Source organism: Falco peregrinus, chromosome 2 (assembly GCF_023634155.1).
Source record: "Falco peregrinus isolate bFalPer1 chromosome 2, bFalPer1.pri, whole genome shotgun sequence".
NCBI classification, from domain to species: Eukaryota; Metazoa; Chordata; class Aves; order Falconiformes; family Falconidae; genus Falco; species Falco peregrinus.
The window spans coordinates 38,093,346-38,113,254 of NC_073722.1; the positions used below are offsets into that span (position 1 = coordinate 38,093,346).

The 19,909-nt window shown below is 61.5% G+C and overlaps 3 protein-coding genes and 2 non-coding genes across 15 annotated transcripts in view; 4 read left to right on the top strand and 1 right to left on the bottom strand.

Annotated features, from left to right (window-relative positions):
* DCTN1 (dynactin subunit 1) overlaps positions 1 to 6,858 on the top strand; it is an 84,589-nt gene extending 77,731 nt beyond the window's left edge. For 7 of the 10 annotated variants that reach the window (XM_055795341.1, XM_055795343.1, XM_055795345.1 and 4 more), the window contains 8 exons: positions 125 to 267; positions 836 to 1,002; positions 2,762 to 2,776; positions 3,399 to 3,532; positions 4,700 to 4,889; positions 5,682 to 5,758; positions 6,138 to 6,227; positions 6,379 to 6,858. In XM_055795341.1, the coding sequence (XP_055651316.1) occupies positions 125 to 267; positions 836 to 1,002; positions 2,762 to 2,776; positions 3,399 to 3,532; positions 4,700 to 4,889; positions 5,682 to 5,758; positions 6,138 to 6,227; positions 6,379 to 6,516 (954 nt within the window). In that variant the 3' untranslated portion in view covers positions 6,517 to 6,858. The remainder of the gene's footprint in view (positions 1 to 124; positions 268 to 835; positions 1,003 to 2,761; positions 2,777 to 3,398; positions 3,533 to 4,699; positions 4,890 to 5,681; positions 5,759 to 6,137; positions 6,228 to 6,378) is intronic. The other 3 variants (XM_055795342.1, XM_055795346.1, XM_055795351.1) reach the window with 1 other exon arrangement.
* Positions 6,859 to 7,215: 357 nt separating this feature from the next.
* Positions 7,216 to 11,272, top strand: NOP56 (NOP56 ribonucleoprotein). Its single transcript, XM_055795358.1, has 12 exons — positions 7,216 to 7,284; positions 7,494 to 7,583; positions 7,725 to 7,839; positions 7,919 to 8,080; positions 8,199 to 8,397; positions 8,629 to 8,816; positions 8,955 to 9,106; positions 9,298 to 9,398; positions 9,715 to 9,863; positions 10,048 to 10,169; positions 10,352 to 10,486; positions 10,694 to 11,272. The coding sequence occupies exons 1-12, from the start codon at positions 7,282 to 7,284 to the stop codon at positions 10,919 to 10,921; spliced, it is 1,644 nt and encodes a 547-aa protein (XP_055651333.1). The 5' UTR covers positions 7,216 to 7,281; the 3' UTR covers positions 10,922 to 11,272.
* On the top strand, positions 9,904 to 9,974 carry LOC114012760 (small nucleolar RNA SNORD56). The gene has a single exon (XR_003555444.1). It is a non-coding gene; the product is annotated as a small nucleolar RNA SNORD56 (small nucleolar RNA).
* Positions 10,206 to 10,274, top strand: LOC114012759 (small nucleolar RNA SNORD57). The gene has a single exon (XR_003555443.1). It is a non-coding gene; the product is annotated as a small nucleolar RNA SNORD57 (small nucleolar RNA).
* A 193-nt stretch (positions 11,273 to 11,465) lies between the features above and the next one.
* Positions 11,466 to 19,890, bottom strand: IDH3B (isocitrate dehydrogenase (NAD(+)) 3 non-catalytic subunit beta). 2 transcript variants are annotated; one of them, XM_055795361.1, is made up of 12 exons: positions 19,753 to 19,890; positions 19,233 to 19,313; positions 17,440 to 17,538; positions 16,462 to 16,582; positions 15,979 to 16,039; positions 15,521 to 15,653; positions 14,950 to 15,083; positions 14,407 to 14,509; positions 13,803 to 13,949; positions 13,586 to 13,680; positions 13,429 to 13,489; positions 11,466 to 11,624 (listed from the first exon to the last, which is right to left on the bottom strand). In XM_055795361.1, exons 1-12 carry the CDS (start codon positions 19,786 to 19,788, stop codon positions 11,547 to 11,549), a joined length of 1,149 nt encoding a protein of 382 aa, XP_055651336.1. In that variant the 5' UTR covers positions 19,789 to 19,890; the 3' UTR covers positions 11,466 to 11,546. The 2 variants fall into 2 exon arrangements, with proteins under 2 accessions (XP_055651336.1, XP_055651335.1); XM_055795360.1 differs by having other exon boundaries at positions 11,466 to 13,042.
* Positions 19,891 to 19,909: the final 19 nt, after the last annotated feature.

Sequence of the window (19,909 nt, forward strand, 5' to 3'; positions counted from 1 at the left end):
GGCACAGTGTGGGTAGGAGCTGTGATTTCTGTGCGGGCTCCCACCAGGCACTGCAAGGAGCTTCTCCTCGTGCCCGCTATCCCCAGGCCCTGGAGCTCTCTGAATTTCTTTCCTGCTGCTCCAGGGCGAGGAGCTCAGTGAAGCAAACGTGCGGCTCAGCCTCCTGGAGAAGAAGCTGGACAGTGCATCCAAGGATGCAGATGACCGTGTGGAAAAGATACAGACAAAGCTGGATGAGACCCAGACGCTGCTCAAAAAGAAAGAGAAGTAAGTGTGAGAGGGGGCTGCTGTTGGAGGGTCTCTGGTGAGGAGTGGACAGCTGGTGGTCCTTTGGGCTGACTGGGAGGACTTGTGGGTTAGTGGAGGATCCACAGGGGAACCAGCATATTTTAATGGTGCGTGGCCGAGCTCAGGCTGGCAGAGGGTCCTGGGAAAGGTCCTGTTCAAATGCTCTTGTGGAAAGGGCTGTTGTCCCGGCATGTTCTTACCACCATTACTGTGCTCCACATGCCTCTTGCCACAAGTGTGTTGGCAGAGCGACTGGTGGAGGAGCAGGGAGGTGCAGCCTGCAGGGCGGAGGGAGGACTGCCTGGCGGTGTGAAAGCTGGGCAAAACAGCTGAGGAGACGCTGGGTTCGTATGGATAAACACTTCCTTTGTGTGCTGTGCTGCGGTCTGCAGTGGAGGCTGGTGGCGCTCCAGCTTCTGGGTCAGCAGGTTTGGGCTTGAAGCAGGATGCGTGGCAAAGCCAGGAGCTCTTGGGTCCTGGACTGCTTGCCTCTTTCCTTTGGAGGAGCGTCTCCGGGTACACCTGTGACTCTGTGTGCTCTTCCCAGGGAGTTTGAGGAGACCATGGATGCTCTTCAGGCAGATATCGATCAGCTGGAATCAGAGAAAGTGGAGCTGAAGCAGCGCTTGAACAACCAGTCAAAGCGAACCATTGAGGGCCTGCGCGGCGCCCCTGCCTCCGGAGTGGCCTCCATCGTGTCTGGCATTGCCGGAGGTGCGTAACCAGCGTCCCCAGAGCGCTCAAACACTTCTGCAGCTGGTGTGGGGCATGTGCAGGCTGGAAAGGGAGCCTGGGAAGTCCTCCCGACATGGAGCCCGGGAGCTGTCGGGGGGGATACCCTGCGGTGCCTGCCTGGGAGCTCAGGCTGCCGGCAGGAGCTTGGGAACATGCTCTGACAGCCAGCCGTGCTGCCTGCCAGCCCTCCCACGGCGAGCCAGAGCCCCCCCTGCGCTGGCAGCGGAGAGGGCAGGGGGCATGCAGGCTGTAATGACTTTGGGGGTGTGGGGAGCGCCGGCAGCTCCCCAGTGCTGTCTAGCAGTTCCCTGCTCAGGTGGGCAGGGCAGCGGTGGCACCCCTGTGGAGCTAGCCTGGGTGTCCCTGCGGCTGGCCGGGGCTGGGGGGCCCTTGGTGGCGGGGCACCCCGCTCTGGCTGCTGTAGCACCCAGTCTGTGGGCCCATCCTCCCACTGGGATGCTCCCATGGCCCTGATACTCCCATGGCGACACAGTGGTGTGCGCCTGCCGGCTGGCATGTCCTTGCTGCAGGCAGTACCCACCTGTGCTGCTGCTCCTCTCCAAGGCAGGGCAGGCAGGTTAATGTAAAATCAGTGCAAGATGAGAATCAAGCCGTTTTGGCCACATGTGAGGATAGACTGACTATTTCTTTCTGTTTTAGTCTCTGCTAATGGTGGTAAGTGAGCCTCAAGAAAACTGGATGCTTTAATTTGGAAAAAAAAAATTTCCTTCAGTGTCTGGAGCTCAGGTTTTTCAACTTTTTTTTCAGACCTGAGGCTGCAGGTCCTCGCACCGGCTAGCTGGGGTGTTAGCGCTTTCCTTGTCACTCTGGAGGAAAAGTCCTGCAAAAACTGCTGGTGTCAGAAGCAGGTCTTCCGCATCTTTGTCAGGAGCTCTGGCTGTAGGATAGCCACAGAACTGAGAGCTCGGGTGTCCTTCAGGACCGTGACCAGGGTGGCTGTGGAGTAGCCTGGCCCTCTGGCCCCAGCGTGGCAGGGATCCAGTGGGTGCCTGATCCTTTTCACCTGATTTGGGTCAGGTGTACCTGGATACAGCCTGGCTGCTGGTATCCAGCAGCTTCTGGCCCTATTGGAGCTGCGGCCTCTCGCTGAGTCACTGTGGCCACATGCTCTGGCTCCTGGGGACACTGGCAGCGTGTTCTCACTCCCAAACAGCATATGCAGCGCCGTGAGCATGGTGCCGGCACCAGCCTGCTCACCAGCTCTGGATTTCAGAGAAGGGAGCTGGGGGCACAGGGAGTGCGTCCCGGAGGCACCCCAGCTCTCAGGGGTGCAGTGCACAGCGGGTGCAGCGGGGCAGCCTGCGGGTGCTGCTCCTCTGCCCCTGCGCAGGGGGGCTCAGGCAGAGCAGCTTGGAGCAGGTCAGCGTGGGCCACCAGGCCTCGGGGCACGCAGCAGGGTGGGGCTGTCATGGGCCAGCTCTGCAGGAGCCGCACCATGGGTGCATGCCTGTCCCCGCTCGGGTCACGCATGGCTGCACTTACAGCCAGGGCTCACTGGCTCCTGGCCAGATCCAGCAGCAGCAGCACACGGAGCCCCACTGCCCCAGCAGGGCCACTGGGATGGTCACTGCTCCCAGGATCAGCGGAATGGGGGTTGGCACAGGACACAGCCATGGCTGACCAGAGCTTCTCTGGCCATGGCTCCTCTCAGACTCAATCCTCGGCTTTAATTCTGCTTCTTCTTGTCTTTCCTCTGGCTCCTCTCCTTGTACTGCAGAGGAACAGCAGAGAGGTACGGTACTGCACCCCAGCATGCCAGTGCTCCCCGCCACCTCCAGCCCCCAGAAGTGCATGCCAGGGGAGGACTAGCGTCCCAAGGCACCCAAGCATGGCCCTGGGACAAGGCTTGGTTTGGGAGCAGGGGGAAGGATGCAGGTCCTGCTCAAGGGCAGCACTTGGCTCAGAGGCCAAGCAGCCTGTGGCGCAGGGGAGCTCGAAGCTGGTGTGCACCTGGACAGCACCAGGAGCCCAGGAAGGGAGTGATGAGCATGAAACCCCTACAGGTGCAGGGTGGTGCGACTCCCGCAGCGGAGAGATGGGTCCCCACAGTGCCCAGAGCCTGGCACAGCCCCACATCTTTGGGAAGTGGGCACTGGGAGTGCCAGGCTGCTGAGGAGACATGTGGGGGTGAGGTGCTGCCCCAGCCTGCTAGCATCTTGGCCTTCTCCATGGGAGGTGCCGCATGTCGGTGACGGCTCCATCAGTGTGTGGGCACACATGGGCAGGCCCTGCTTCCCCCTGTGCTGCAGGCACTCATCCCTTTGCTGAGTCTGTCTGCATGTCCAGCACTGCTCTAGCAGTCCTGCTCCACGCTCACATGTGACGTTGCTGATGCTGTTCGTGCCTGTCCGCAGGTGTAGGTGCCGGCCAGGTGACAGGAGGTGGCTCAGGACCTGTCCAGGTGAAGGACTCACCTCTTCTTCTCCAGCAAATTGATGCCCTGCAGCTTTCCATCAAGCACCTCAAGAATGAGAACAACCAGCTCAAGGTGAGGTGCAGGGAGGTGTCTCACCCTGTGGCGGGTCCCCGGGCGCCGCCGATGTGCTCCCTCCAGTGCGGCAGAGCAGCTCTGCCCTCTGCACTGTGGGTTTCCTCCAGAAAAGAAACGGGAATGGTAAGAGGCATGTTGGACTCTGCTGTACAAAGTGGGGCTCTGCAAGGAGTCCGGCCAGGGCACAGCTGCACTGTTCCTGTTTCTGCAGCCAGAAGCTCAGGCTGCACCCTAGGAGCATGGCAGCCAGAGGGAAGGGCTGTCCCACGGCGCTGCGGCACTGCTCGGGGGCGTTCATCTCCCTGCATCAGCAGGCTCTGGGCTGGAGGCTTGCCACAGGTTGGCGCCTGCCTTCGGCTGGTGGTCTTGGGCAAAGTTGTGTCCCAGGAGGCCAGGGAGGGTGGTCTGCCTGGGATGTAGTGTACCTGGGATAAGCTGGAGGAAGGGTGCTTAGTCCACCACATCTGGCAATGCTCAGGAGCCACAGCTGTGCTGCGGGGCTCGCAGTGAGCTCTCCACTAGTGACGCGCTTTGAGCCCTTTGGGGAAGGGTCCGAGCGCAGGGTCAGCGGCTGGGAGCTGGAGTGGCTGGCAGTGCCAGTGCTGTAACTGCCGAGCCTTGATCCCACCTTCAGACCAGGGACTCCAGATGCTGGCTGATGCAGGCTGATTAAGGCATTTATTGATTAACGCACTATGAGGGAATTGGCAAAGCAGCAAATAATCTAATTAACCGAACAACATTCCACTAATATTAATTCACAGACACATAATTATGCAGACTTATGCACAACTGTGAAGCCATTAATGATAGCTCTTACATCTAATGAGTCACACATATGGCTGCTGTTGAGTAACAGTTCTCTAAGTGCTGAGGTGCCAACCTGTTTCCCCGTCCCCAAGCCTCACGTGTGCCCAGCTGGTTGTCCTAGGGCTTTCCTCCAGTGTCCTGCTGCATTTGGGGCATCACTGTTGCCCGTGGGTGCTCCCACCCTTGGAAGATCCAACCTCTGGTGGTTTTGGCTATAGTTTTGTGCCTTTTTTTTTTTTTTTTCCTCCCCTCGTTTGGGCTCTTCGTTTTGCTGCCTTTACACCACATTTTCCATGCTCCTTTCCTCCCAAACAAATGCCCTGCCCCTAATGACCTTCTCCCCATTGGTCCCAGGGAGCCCAGATGAAGATGGAGCTGGCCAGCCTGACGCCTCTGCAGGTACCCAAGATGTCCCTCCCCAAGAACAAGCAGGGAGAAGGTCTGGCCACGCACACGCTGTATCGCAAGACCAGCCAGCTCCTGGAAACCCTCTATCAGATGAGCGCCAACGCCAAGGTTGTAGACATGAAGCAGACCAAGTCAAGTAGGTCCTACACAAACCTTCCTTGGCTGAAGCACCTGGGGAGCGGGGGGTGGGGTGGGGTGGGCACAGGCAGCTGCAAGTCAGAGGGAGCTTGGCCCACGGTCTGTGAGCAAGCTCTACATCTTCTCTCTGCCCTGGGGAGGGACTGGCACACACTTCCCGTCCGGCCAGCATCCAGAGCAGGGTTTGCTGCGGGGCAGAGCTCCTGCCTACCCGCTGAGGGCTGCCTGCGAGGGATCTGCTCTGGTGGCACAGGCTTCCCTGTGCAGCAGGGAATGGCCTTGTGCCCGCAAGACATGGCTGTCCCCGTCCCCCTGGCTGCGGGCATCCATGTGTCTGTGGACAGTGTGGCACTGGTTCAGAGCGCAGGGGCTGAAGCTGCTCCCTGGAGTCAGCATGGCTCAGCCTCTTCCCTGCGGCACTGCTGGGTGAGCTGGGAGCCCCTCACTCCCCAAAACCTCCCACCATAACAAAGAACCTGAGGTGGGCGAGTGCTCTGCGCACACTGTGCGCCCTGCAGCTGTGGCTGGCTGGCCCTCGAGCCCCGAGGGGGACAAATTCCCTCTCCTCCCTCCTCTAAACCTCCCTCCCCTGTGTCGGCATTCGGATGAGCCCGTGCCAGCAGCAGGCTGTCAGGGCTGAGCGAGGTGGCCCCGCTGCTCCACAGTGGAGGTGTTCGGGGCAGAGAGCGCTGGATGGGTGCTGGTGCTGCCATTACACCCGTGCAGCCCTGCCCGTGCCTCGCCAGCCCGCAGGGCGTCTGCCTCTCTCATCTCCTGCCATTTTCTGCAGCAAGGAGCTCATCAGCGCGGCTGCTGGAGCAGACGGCCCGCCTGTGGTCCCTCAAAAACAGCATCGACACCCTGAGGGTAAGGCAAGCCCCCCCACGCCAGCTGCAGGCTGCTGCTGGGGCGGGAGGGTGGGTGTCCTGGTGGCCCCCCAGGCCCAGCCCTCCTGTCCCCCTGCGTCGTGGGGGGAACAAACTGGCACATCTCAATGTGAGCATCATCACTGGTAGCGGGGGTGAGGTGCTGCCCCTTTCCCAAATGAAGCTGGGTTTGAGTCCCGGGGCTGTGGGGCGGTGAGGGGCTCGGCATGGCGGCAAGGGGTTCAGCACGGTAGTGAGGGGCTCAGTGGAGCAGCAAGGGACTTGGTGAGGAGATGAGGGGCTCGGCGGGGTGGAGGGCCTGCGTTTGCCACAGCAGTAGCAAGTTTGGGGGCGACCGTGCCATGCTCTTCCTGCCGCAGGATGACACGATGCGGGAGATGGTCCAGCAGCAGCTGGGCGCCAGCGTATCCACCAACTTCGGCATCTTCCCCTCCTCCTCCTTCCTGAAGGTGAGACCCCCTGGGCTGGGGCAAGAGCCTCCATGCCCCCCCCCCCCCCCCCCCCCCCCCAGTTTGCTCCGGGGTGGTGCGTGGCGGTGGCTGGGGAGGGGGGGCCGCCCCCCCGGGTGTGCCCCCCCCTAAGGTCGCTGTGCCCTTGCAGGCCAAGCAGGAGAAGGAGGAGGGCATGGCCTACTACGGCAAAGTGACCTTCCCCTGCCCGCCGGGGCACAGCCAAGCGCACAGGCTGCTCCTCACCCCTGAGCTGCTCCACAAGCTGCGGGGACACTTCGCCTCCTAAGCCGGGCACGGCCCCCCGCCCCGCACAGACTGCGGCTCGTCGCACCCCTCCGCTGCCTCTCCCCTGCCGGCCCCGGCCGCTGCTCCTCCCCGGCCCCGCGCGTGCGGTGGCCGCCGGAGCTGCTGAACCCCGGGGCGAGCCGGGCCCCCCCCCGCCCCGCCGCTGTCAGACACTACGGCCGCCGGGACCCCCCCTACCGCCGCGGCGGGGCTGCACCGGGGGGGCCGGAGCCCTCCAACCACCCCCCGCCCCGTGGGGCCGCTGCGGGCCGGGGGCTGCGACCCCCCAGCCGCGCGGCCCCCCCCGGCACTCGCACTCTCGAATAAAGCTGCCCTGAAGCTGCCCGCGGCCCCGCGCCTTCCTGCGCCGGCACTGGGCCGGGGGGGGATGGAGGGCAGGGGCAGGGGGATCCGGGGCGGTGTGGAGACCGGGGGGGCGGTGGGTCCCGCCACGTGCAGCCCCGCCGACGGTCGGGGCGCGAAACGCGGGACAGGGGCGGAGCGCAGGACGCGCGCGGGCGGCCCCCGTTGGTCAGAGGAGCGGGAAAGGGCGGGAGGCCGAGGCATTGCCTGGGCCTGATTGGAAAAGGAGGCGAAGGAGGTGGGACCGCGCAGTCCTGTACTTGATTGGCTGGCGGCGCCACCGTTACGGTAGCCTGCGCTGATTGGTGGGGCTTGCCGGGGTGCGGCCGTTGATTGGCCGCGGACGGGAGGGGCGGGCTTCCGGTGCGGCGGTGTCAGTTCCGGCGGCGGCGGCGGTGGAGGGATGGTGAGTGTCCGTGGGGCTGGGCCGCGCCGGCCCCATCCGCCCGCATCGGGCCGGGCCGGGGACCGGGAGGGCCGGAGATGGGCGTGCGGCGGACCGGGGCGCGGCGGAGGCCGGGCTGGGGGTTCCTGTGCCAAGGCGGGGAGGGGGCGTGGGGCGGGGCGGGCCGGGAGCGGGACCAGCGCCAGCCCCGGTGACTGGTGCCGGTGCAGGTGCTGCTGCACGTGCTGTTCGAGCATGCCGCCGGGTACGCGCTGTTCGCCGTGCGGGAGGTGGAGGAGATCAGCCTGCTGCTGCCGCAGGTACGGACCGCCCCGGTCCCCGGCGGGGGGGGCGGGCGATCGGGGGACGAGGGGCGGCTTCGTCCCGCCCGGGGAGAGGGTCGTGCCCTGGGTGCCGCCCCCGTTCCCCGTGGCGGCGGGGTCTGACCGGGCGCCGCGCAGGTGGAGGAGAGCGTCCTTACCGTCGGCAAGTTCCACAACGTGGTGAAGCTGGTGGCGTTCGCCCCCTTCAAGTCGGCGCAGAGCGCGCTGGAGAACATCAACGCCGTCTCCGAGGGTGAGCGGAGGGGGCGGGGGGGGGCACCGGGACTCCCCGCGGGGAACGGCGCGGCCCCGCTGACCCGCCCCTCCCGCAGGGATCCTCCATGAGGACCTGCGGCTGCTGCTGGAGACCTCCATGCCGGCCAAGAAGAAGAAAGCACTGCTGGGGGTGGCCGACGCCAAGATCGGGGCTGCCATCCTGGAGGAGCTGGGCTACCAGTGCCAGACCGGGGGAGTGGTGGCCGAGATCCTGCGGGGTGAGTGCAGGGCGGAGGCAGAGGGGACGCCTCGGTGGGGTGAGTGTGGGGGCAGAGGGGACACCCCGGGTGGGGGGGGGAGGGGGGCGTGGGCAGTGACCGCTCGGTGCCCCCGCAGGGATCCGCCTGCACTTCCACGCACTGGTGAAGGGCCTGACCGCCCAGTCGGCCTCCAAGGCCCAACTGGGCCTTGGGCACAGCTACTCCCGGGCCAAGGTGAAGTTCAACGTGAACCGTGTGGACAACATGATCATCCAGTCTATCAGCCTGCTGGACCAGCTGGACAAGGACATCAACACCTTCTCCATGCGCGTGCGGTGAGCGGGGCCGGGGGGTGGCAGGGGGCCGGGTTGGGGCACAGGCCCGTCTCCCCACGCTTACCACAGGCAGCTGCCCCTCCGGCTGCCTGTACAGGACGGGGAGGGAGAGCAGCGCCCCGAAGGCGGCCTGGCCTGGTCAGCAGTGCCATGGCTGGAGCCTGCCTGGGGGCCACACGCAGGACAAGGGGTGCGCGAGGGGTGGGCTGTGACACTAACGCTGTCCTGCAGGGAATGGTATGGGTACCACTTCCCCGAGCTGATCAAGATCGTCTCTGAGAACTACACGTACTGCCGGCTGGCCAAGTTCATCGGAAACCGCAAGGAGCTGAGCGAGGAGAGCCTGGAGGGACTGGAGGAGATCGTCATGGACAGCGCCAAGGCCCAGGCCATCCTGGAGGCCTCCCGCTCTTCCATGGGTGAGTGGGGATGGGCTGTGACGGCTCCGCTACCACTTCCTGGGGGGGCTGAGCTGTGGCAGGAGGGGACCTGCCTGTCCTGGGAGGGGGCTTTGGCCACACAGTGGGCATTGCTCAGCCCCTGACTCACCTCTCCAGGGATGGACATCTCCCCGCTCGACCTTATCAACATCGAGAGCTTTTCCAGCCGTGTCATCTCGCTCTCAGAGTACCGCAAGGGCCTGCAGGAATATCTGCGCTCCAAGATGAGCCAGGTGGCTCCCAGCCTCTCAGCCCTCATCGGGGAGGTGGTGAGTGCGAGTGCCTGCGCACCCTGGGCTGCCCCGGGCCATGGAGATGATGTCTGAGTGAATCTGTCAATCCACTGAGTTGTGCTGCTGACACCTTTTACTGCTGATCCCTGTCCCGGGGGGCCGCACACAGCCTGGAGCTGTGCTCGTAGGGGGGGAGCAGCCGTAACACCCACCCTTTTCCTTCCCAGGTGGGTGCCCGCCTCATCTCCCATGCCGGCAGCCTGACAAACCTGGCCAAGTACCCAGCCTCGACGGTGCAGATCCTGGGGGCTGAGAAGGCCCTTTTCAGGTACCACTGCAGGGTGGTCGCGGTGATGGCAGGCCCCTGGGCCGCTGGCTGTGACGTGCTGGGCCTCTGGGGCCTCGCCCGCCTGTGAGCAGCCAGCCCCAGTCTGAGCGACCACCGTAGCTCTGTGTCTTGCTGGCGGGGCTGTGCCCCGGGCACCCCGCAGGTTAGCGGGGCAGGGGGGAGGTGGCTGTGCCGCCTGCGGGCGAGAGCCGGGGCTGCTGGTGGAGGAGGGCGGTGGGTGGCAGCTCCAGTCTGGGGGTGCCCTCGGCCCCAGGCACCCCCACACCACCCCGACCGCCACGCCGGCTGCTTCCAGGGCTCTGAAGACACGAGGGAACACTCCCAAGTACGGGCTTATTTTCCACTCCACCTTCATTGGACGAGCAGCCGCCAAAAACAAGGGGCGCATCTCCCGCTACCTGGCCAACAAGTGCACCATCGCCTCTCGCATCGACTGTTTCTCAGGTGCCCGCAGGGCCGGGGCAGGCGGGGCAGCCAGGCAGCTCTGCCATGATGGGAATATTTTTCGTCAACAGCATCTCACAGTGTGAATGGTGACTCCTGTGGTCTGAGCAGAGCGTGGGGCAGGGGCATCGGGTGCTGGGGTGGGCAGGGTGCTAGGTGCTGAGCCCCTCTTTCATCCCTGCAGAGGTTCCCACCAGTGTCTTCGGGGACAAGCTGCGGGAACAGGTGGAGGAGCGCTTGGCCTTCTATGAGACAGGGGAGCCGCCCCGCAAGAACCTGGAGGTGATGAAGGAGGCCGTGGTGGAGGTGAGGCTGCTGCTGGGGCCAGCCAGGCCCTGCTGTTGGACATGATGTCAAACTGCCGTCCTGACCCACCATGGAGGGAAAAGACTGATTTAATGAGGCTGATCCGACCAGTGCCGCAGGGTGGTGAGGGATGCTGGGCTGGGAACCTTCTGCAGCACTGAGCTCTTGCTCTCCTTCCTCAGGCAAGTGAGGTGGTGGCTGAGGTCAAGAGGAAGCAGGAAAAGAAGGAGAAGAAGAAGAAAAAGCGAGAGAAGCGGCGGCTGGAGGCCTTGGCTGCAGCTGCAGAGGAGGCAGAGAACTCCGTGCTGGAGACACAGGTGAAGGCCGGGGGGGGGGGTGGTGTGGTGCTGGGAGCCCCTGCGGAGGGGGAGCGTGATGGTCCTGCCTGTCCTGCAGCTGTGCGGGGTTTGTGGGGTGGGGCCCGGGCTCCAGCCTCACAGGAGGGGTGAGGGAGGCAGGATGTGGGGCAGCCGCACAGCTCCCTGGGCCAGGCACAGCTCCTGCCGACTCTGAGCTTCCTTCAGGAGAACGACATCGAGCCCAAGAAGAAGAAAAAGAAGAAGAAGCAGCAGGAGGCCGAATCAGAGCATGAGTTGGAGGCTGTCTCGGAGCCAGAGGAGAATGGGCTGGAGGAAGAGGCCTTGCCCAAGAAGAAAAGGAAACTAACGGTAGAGGCTGACCAGGAGGAGGAAAAGAAGAAAAAGAAGAAGAAGAAGAAGAAGAAGGGAGCCAGGGACTCTGAGGAGGATTAGGGGAGTGGAGCTGGAGCCAGGCCCTACTCCAGCAGCATGGACTCACAGACTGACGGGTCAGCTCAGCATGGCCCCTTGTGGCCACCAGCATTTCATGGCAGCATAACACAACGGAACTGGCGGCACCCCATGGTCTGGGTGAGTCCCTTTGCCCAGGCCAAGGTGCCAGCAGTCCCTGGGGCAGTGCTCTGGCGCACTGTGCCTATGCAGTGTTGCTTCCTTCTGGCCCCTTCCCGTGGGGTGGCTCAGGCTGCATGTGGCAGCTGTCACTGGGCCATGCCCACAGCTTGCGTGGGGCAGAAACCCACCCCGTGTGACCGGACCTCAATAAAGGGCTGAGGTCATTGTTCATCCTCTTCTGACTTATTGTAGTGCAGACAGGTGCCCAGGATGGGCTGCTGGGCCCTGGCGTGGCTTCACGTCCCCTCACCCAGGGAGGTGACGGTGCTGTTCCTGCACTTTCACACTGCCACAGCCATCCTTCCCGGGGGGCGGGGGGGCAAGGAGGGAAGAGCTGGCGCAGCGAGTGTTCCGAGCCCTGTCATGCAGAGGCTACTTTTATTAGAGGGAAGCAATAAATTACCAGGTGGGCACGGCGGGAACAGGGAGGACGAGGCGAGGGGCCCTAGACATCCAGGGCAGCTATCACGGCTTGGGTGAAATCCATGGACGTAGCGTAGCCCCCCATGTCCGCCGTGCGCACCTGCAAGGAGAGGGGAGCGTTAGTGAGGAGGGAGGGGGGCCCCCACAGCGCACTGGGGAGCTGGCTGCTGTGCGCTGCGGACCAGGCTCCCCGAGGCTGTTGGCAGCTCCAGAAGTGTCCCTTCTGGAGCTGGGAGCGGGGCTGAAGGCACACTGCCCCGTGGCAGCACTGCAGTGGGCCTTGTCTCCGGTCCCAGCACTGGCTCCCGACTCCCTTGGCCCCACGGGAGTGACCCAGGAGATGGGGGGCGCTGGCAGTGGGCACCAGCCCCTCTGCCAGCACCTGCTTCGAGGCAGGTTTTGAGGGGTGGTGGGGGAGGCAGGAATTGCAGCAGCAGGCTTTCCTGGCAGCTCCCCCCACCAGGGAGAGCCGCTTCCTGGGCTCACCCCCCCGCAGCAGGCTGGAGGGGATGGCAAGGGGCCAGCACTGGTGGTGCAGGACCGGTGCTGAGCCCTGCTCCCCCCACCACAGGCACAGCCCTATACTCTGCCAGCCCAGCTTCTGGCCCTGGCACCCCCAGGTGCCCCCGAGACCTTGAGCCAACGCTGAGTCGTGCAGGGCCAGGTGGGGAACAGCACCTGTGTGGGCAGGGGTGAAGCATTGGACCCTTTTATTGCAAAGACAGATACACAGCGCAGCACTAAATACATGTCCCAGTCGCTCTCTCACGCACACGCCTGCCAGGACAGAGCCCCCGTGGTCTGCCCCACAGCACCGCTGGTCCCCAGCCCCACGGCTTGCCTGGCAGGGCAAGTGTTTGCTGCAGACAACGCCCTGCGCGGCTCACCAGGCCGCTCCAACACCCAGCTGCAGCTCGGCTCAGCCCTGCACTCCCCGGCCCTCAGAAACCAGCCACAAACCCATGAAGGGGGCGACAACAGCGCCCCAAACTGCACACCGGGTCCCAGTGAGTGGGAGGTGACAAAGCCTTGTAGCCACCTCACCCTACACATGCGCTTGTGCCGACTGCAGCCCTGTGGTCCCATTTATTGCTAATGCCGCTGTGGGTAGAAGGCTCCTACAGTCCCTGGGCACTACACTGAGCTCGGGGCGCTGCCCATTCACCCCTCCCAAGTCACCCCAGCTGCCCTCCTCGCAGGGAGGCACAGCGGAGGCGCCTGGCAAGCCCGACTGGGGCTGGTTACTGGGCTCTGGGCTGGGTGGGAGGGAGAACTGCCCTCCTCCTCCTCCCCTGGGGCACCAGGGCCCCCCCCCCGGGGCAGGCTGCACCAGGCAGGAGGGGGAGGGACGTGGCGCTGGGCTGTAAGCTACGGGAAGCTGCTGCAGGGCGCAGTGAGGTCCCCGACTGCGCGGGGCGAGCGGGGCTCCTAGGCACCATAGTGGGGGTGCAGGTTGTCAATCACAGACTTCACGAAGTCAGAAGTGGTGGAGTAACCGCCCAAGTCCCGTGTCCGAACCTAAAAATCCAACATAGGGAAGGGGAGAAACAAGGGAGAAACGTGATCGTGAACCAAGTGAAACAACTGCAAGAGGGGAGAGGACAGCAGAGCAGCTTCTCTCTAGGCACCCTGCCAGAGACCCCAGCGGGCAGCGTGCGAGCTGTCCCCCAGCCCTGCCAGACCGTCCCTAGTGTCCCTAGCCAGCAAGCACCGCTACAGGCGGCAGCAGCCCCCGAGACAGGTGCGGCGGCCTGGCTGCTCCCGACTACAGCCACGTGGCATGAGCTGGAAAGAGGCGAGGAGGCCGGAGACTCGCACTGGTCCGTCAGGGAGAACACAGCGGCTTGCTACCACAAACACTCACAGCTACAGACAGGCGGCAAGCCCAGCTGCACAACACTCACTTTTCCGACTTTGATCACCTTCTTCACCGCATCCGAGATCAAGTTGGAGTGAAATTCCAAGCTGGTGAAAGAAAAGGAGCTGCGGTCAGTGCCTCATCAGCCCCCACGCCCGGCAGCGCTGCCCACCCCACCACACTCCCAGGTAAAAGGCACCTACTTGAGATGCCGCAGCATGTTGGCGGCCGAGAGCAGCATGGCAGTGGGATTGGCAATGTTCCTGCCCACAGCCTGCGCGAAGGGGTGGCGGGCGCCCTGCAGGAGGAAAAGCCACAGTGATGGACCATCTTCCTCACTCCTGCCCCCAGCAGCACCCCCCAGGAACCCGGGGTGTGCCAGTACAGCACAGCAGCCTCCGGGGAGCCGAGACACCTCACCATCTCGAACACTGCGTACTCGGCGCTGTAACTCTCCCCAGGAACCACGCCAGCGCCGCCCACCAAGCCAGCTGCCAGGTTATCAATGATGTTTCCATAGAGGTTCGGCATCACAAGGACATCGAACTGGTAGGGGTTCTGCACCAGCTGCACGGAGGGAACGGGAGGACATGAGGCCCTGCACATCCAACATGGCGGCAGGCAGATCGACAGCCTCCAGGACAGGCCGGGTCACAAAACCAGTGAGGTAGCAGAACCCACCGTGTCTGAAAACTTCCCCAAACTGCGCTTGAGTGAGAGGGGACCCTGCTGAAGCAGCTGGGGAACGACAGACCTATTCCACCTGGCAGGGTTTTGCAAGGCCAGATGAAACGTAGCTGCTGCCTTCAACCCCTGCAGCTCCAGCCCTCCCCTGCGGCAGAGCAGGGTGAAGGCTCCTGTCTTGCACAAGGAGCAAACCTCGGGCCAGGGGCCAGGGTGGCCACCTGGACCTGTCAAGCTGTCGGTGGCTTTTCAGGTTTCAGATCGTTACGGCTTGGCTCAGCAGGCCCCGCAGCAGCAGGAGGTGCAGAACAGGTCTGGGGCGGGGGAACGGGATCCTCACCTGCATGCAGCAGTTGTCAATGATCATGGTGTCAAATTTGATCTTGGGGTACAGTTCTGCCACTTCTTCACAGCACTGCAGGAAGAGCCCATCGCCCAGTTTCCTGTGAGACAAGAAACACACCATAGGGTTGGCAGGACAGCAGTGAAATCGTTACAGCAGCAGGTAACCCAATAGCAACTGGTGTCCCTCCGCAGCAAGGCAGGGAGGTGCACCCCACACCACTGCACCCCCACAGCCACAGGCTGTGAAATCAGGGCCCAGGGGGAGCCACAAGGGATCAGCTTTTAGTGCCAGAGCTTCTCCCCTTCTCTGCTGACAGCCTCCAGGACGCAGCTGTCGGGCCTCAGCAGGGCTCATGCCAGAGACAAGACCATACAGAGGAAAAAGCCACTATTCCCAGGGAAAGCCCAGCCTCTCCGGAACCAGACCGGCACTGCTCTGCCTGGGATCAAAAGCGGAGAGCAACAAGGCCCCTGAAGTGACAGCAGTCGCGTGCCTGACAGCCAGACAGCGCTCCCACCCTGCTCCTGTGGCACTCACATAATGTTGGCCTTGTGCACAGCTGTGACCTTAGAGCGCCCTTTTTTGGTGGCATAGTCAAAGGCAAACTTGGCAATGCGCTGCGACTTGGCCCGGGTGATGATCTTCAGGCATTCGATGACTCCCTTTGCGCTCTGGACAGGAAAGGGAGGGCAAGCAGCTGTCGTGGGCGCTGTGCAGCCCAGCACCCCGACCCACACCACGCCGACAGTCCTGGCACTTCGAGGCAGAGGTGAGGTGTCTTTGCCCGATGCTGGATCACCCTCATCAAGAGGTTCCTTACACCCATCTCTCTTTTTTCTGGCATTACCCCTCCTGTAGCCCACCACCACCCTCCTTGGGTCTGCGTGTATTCCTATCACTAAAAATTTTCCTAATTTCATCAGTGTCACTCGGTACATCACTGCTGCTCCAGCCACCTCCTCAGCAGTGCTGAAAGCTCCGGTACAGGAAGTGGGAGCGTGTCTCTGGCAGCAAGGAAAGCTACACATCCTGGGGCACGCACTGTCCTTCGGCGAGGCCAGCAATGACCCCAAGCAGAGCAGCACGTGCTGGAGGGAGGCTCCCGTACCTCATGTTCCAGGGAGCTGTACTCCCCCTCCGTCTGCTCACGAATGATCACGAGGTCCAAGTTGTTGTGGCGTGTTTTATAGCCTGGTAAGCTCTTCACATGCACAACATTTGCAAACAAGTCCAACTTGCGCCTGCAAGAGAAGCAGCAGCAGAGTCAGCGCTTCGTTATGAGCTATTTCAGGGGCTGTGACTGTTCCCTACAAGTACTGGGAGAAACAGCTGGTGATGGTGCAAACACATCCCTGCCTCCCGAGACCCCCTCCCACAGCTATTGATCATTCTATTTGTCCATCCACTTTTCCCCTCAGGGACCTTGTTAATTTCCCATCTGACCTAGACTCGCTTCCTTCAGCCCCGGTTCGGTGGCAGACCACCACGACTGAGCACAATATGTTTTTCCCAGCAACCAATGCGTTGGTGTCCAGCACGGGCAGCTGAGCAGGGGACCCAGCTCACCTGAGCCTCATATCGTAAGAAGCCAGCTCTCCCTTGTACTCCATGGGGGTGTGGATCTTGCCTGCAGGACAACATTGAGCCAGAGTAAGAACACAGAGCGCACCAACAGCCACTAAGAACATCGCCTGAACTCAAGCGAGAGGGCAGCAAGGGCTGGGACAGGGGTTGCTCTGACAGAGCCTTAGCCAAGTGCACAGACCAGTTTCTTGCTACATGGGACCCTGACCAGGCCCTTCGCTTCTCTGGGCCGTACTAGATCTTGTTTCAAAAGCAGAAGCTGAATATAACCTCCCCTTTGGTAAGTTCAGTAAGTACTTCAGTAATTTGCTGCTTAGCTTAAAGACAGCACATTTCCTGCTCCAGGAGCTAAGCACAGAAAATCCTGCCCTCTGAAAGCACCTAATGGTGTCTGAGATAAGGCAACGTTTCCTGCGGGCAGAGTGGAGAGCCCCTTCTTGCCAGACAGACAGCGCAAGTCCTTACCTATCAGGGCAACTTTACTTTCCTTCATAGAGTCAACCACCTGGTCCAGTTTTTCTTCTGACGCCATGTTCTGCACCTCGCTCAGGTGATGCTCATCGAAGACCACAGGCACGCTGGCAGCCTGCGTGAGAAAGGCAGAGACAGAGGTGCCCCGTCAGACCAGAGACCTGGCAGGGAAGTTACGCTGCACATTACAGAGGGCTGCTGCCGACAGCGGGGCTTGGAGAGCTGGGACATGAAGCCTTAAACCAGCCAGGCTTGCTCAGTGAGAAGAGGGAACAGGGCTCATGAAACGCTGGACCTGGACCTCTGGGTCACTTCAGTTCCAACCAATGATGTTTTCTGTCACTTTTATCACCAGGACTCCCCTTCCTTACTGTAATTACAGTTTCAGCTGCATAACCAACAACGTGGCAGACAACCCCACACTTGCTGCCTTTGACGTGTTAGAAGACAGCAGGACCAACTACCGACTTCCTCCCCCCACACACTCCCTGACGCTGCTGCCTGAGGGCAGGGCTCATCACAGATCGGGAAGGAGGCCAGAAGGACATAAAGGGCTCCGAAGCTGGCCAGTGACAGCCCTGCAGCCATGTTCCCGACAGAAGCAGTGAGGACAGCCTGTGTCCTCCCTGTCACCAGCCCGGACAGCATCAGTGCTTGCTGCTGCCTCAGCAGAAGGAGAAGGACTGAGCAGGTGATGGACCCAGACCCTGCTGGCTCCAGGACACAGTCCCAGGCTGGAAACACTTTCACACTGAAGAATGAGACAGTTTGCAAGACTGCTGCTCAGGCTGAGGCTTTTTACGGAAAGGGTGAGATCCCAGGGTTTTCATGGCCAGCCCTCTTCTACACCGGAGGAGACAGACAGGTTGGTACCGGAGGGTCTTTGGATCAGCAGCGTCTTTAACCAACTCTGCAGCTGCTGCTCCTCCCTCCTCCATCCACCCTGCCCCATCAAGGGGCAGGAACCCTTACCTTGAACACCTCCTTGACGGCATGCATGAGCTCCGGGCCCACCCCATCTCCAGGCAGCATGGTGACCTGGAACATGCCCTCAGACTTCGCATTTTCTGACTGCGCAGAAAGCAAAGAAGAGTCAGACCTGCTGCTGCTGCACCCCCAGAGCCTAATCCAGAGTGGACCCTGAACAGGCAAGCAGCGAACTAGAGGAGGGTTACTTACAACACGAAGAATATCCGTACCCGTAGCACAATTGTAAGTTAGAAACATTTACTGCAGTACTAACAGCGAGCTTTAACTTAAAGAGCTCCTGCCTCCGCATAGCAGAGACACCCAGTATCCTGTGATCCACTGGCAACCTAAAGACCTTTTCCTTATACGGTGTCTCCAGGTATGATCTCTCCCTCTGTACAGCACAAATCCTTCTTACTGGGTGCTAACAGCACAATCTGGTGTCACCAAGTTTCCCTCACTCCTACTTCATGTCCTCAGGATCTCCTCAGCTTTCCTGCGTGCATCTTGTCCTCCTGTTGTACTCACATAGTCTCACAGCTTTTTGTTGAGTGTGGGGTTTTTTTGGTCCCAAACAAAAAGCAGTGTCAAAGATAATTCTTATGACATTCCACACACAATCCACCTCCAAATCAATGCTGCCTGCGTAGCTGCCTCCTATTCTTACCCAGTCCTTTCACTAATCCCCACCTTCTTTAGCCAGTAATTCCCTGTACAGAGCTGACCTCCAGACATGGGATTTCATAGAGCCAGCCTCAGGGACTAGACAGTCACAGTCAGAGACAAGAATTCCACTCAACAATTTAATCTGACAACAGATGGAGTAAACAGGTATCAATGCCAATATGACTCCAGAAACGCATATGTATCAGTGACATGAAGTGTAGGCAAATGATGATCATGGAAAGGCGCAATGAAAGACTAAGTGCGAAAAGAAAGATAAGATAATCTTTGCTTTTGATTTTTAACATCTCAGAATCAAGTTCCAGGGCAGAAAACCTCGCCTACCGTTCAGCAACTAAATTTCAAGAAGCAGCAAAGCATCTGCAGAGGGAACCGTGACATAGGCCCAAGCTCAAGGTCAACAGAACAGTCTCAGTGCTGAGCCCTTCTCTTCCGATGTAAGATGTCATCGCTTACAGACAGGAACCAGACATCCTGCCAGGCTGAACGTAGCAATCACAATGTTAATTCGCTACCCGGCACTTGTGGTGTTCCCCCCTCAGTCCTACCTACAGAAAACAACTCATCTCTGTGCCACAGCTCTTACTGACTCCTGACAGAGTACTTGTATGTGCTACAACTATTGTATGTGCTAAGCTAATACTTGCTCTTACGTTATTCAATCTCTAACAACTGTGTTATTTTCTGTATTATTTTGTATTAACTACTACAGACAGCTACACTAAATTCAGAATTAAATGACAAGGGCTTGATCAAAATAATTTTCGTTATTGCAATCAATGCCACGCTCTGGCTAGTGGTTTTTAACCAGAAGAACACTTGCCAGGGTAACCCTGCCAGCAGCCCCCTGCATGCTGCCGAGGCTACACCAGGGGTCAGAGGGCTGGGGAGGAACCTCTGGGGAGGAACCTCCAGGGAGGAGGTAGCAAGGCCAGAGAATGTGCTGCTCCAGGAGCAAGAAAAGCTGCTTCTACCAGGCAGAGCTCACCCATGAGCACTTCCAATGTCCAGTGACTGCCGCTGCCCTGCTCCCCACAGCAGCTCCCTGCCCTGCAGTAAGTGCCAGGGCTGGCTGCAGTCAGGGTGGGCCCGAGGGAGACTCCTGCTCTCACCTTGGCCCGTGGGATCTGCTGGAGGGCAGCAGAGGCATGCAGGCTCCTCCACACACCGAGGCTCTGGGCACGCAGGAGACGCTGGGGCAGAGGCAGCAGGAGGGTGAGACTCCCAGCATGGACGAGCCCCCCTCCCCTGCACAGCCCTCCCAGCCCAAACTAACACCCCCGGCCCAGCCTGGCCCCGCAGCCCCCAGCCTGAACACCCCCCTGGCCCAGGCCTTACACCGTCCAAGGCCAAGGCCCTCAACCGCGATCTGCATCGACCCCAGCCCAGCCCGAACCCTCCCCCCTCCAAGGCAGACCCCCCCCTGCCCCGCCTGACCCCCACAGCTCGGACAGACCCTCACCCTTGGAGCCTGGGCCCTTACCCCTGCCCAGACTTACGGCCCCCACCCAGGCCAAACCCTGACCCCCGGGCCCACACCCCCATCCAGCCTGACACACACCTCCCCCGCCCCGGCCCAGCCCGAGCCGTCACACCCCCAAGCCAGCCCCCCCAGCCCCCGCCCCGCCTCACCCCGGCGGCCGCCCGGCCCACGCTGAGCGCCGCCATCTCACCGACCCACAATGCACCGCGGCTGCGGCACGGCGGAACGCGCGTGGGGCGGCCCACAATGCACCGCGGCTGCGGCACGGCAGGAAGCGCGTGGGGCGGGGCCGAGGCGTCCCCTGCG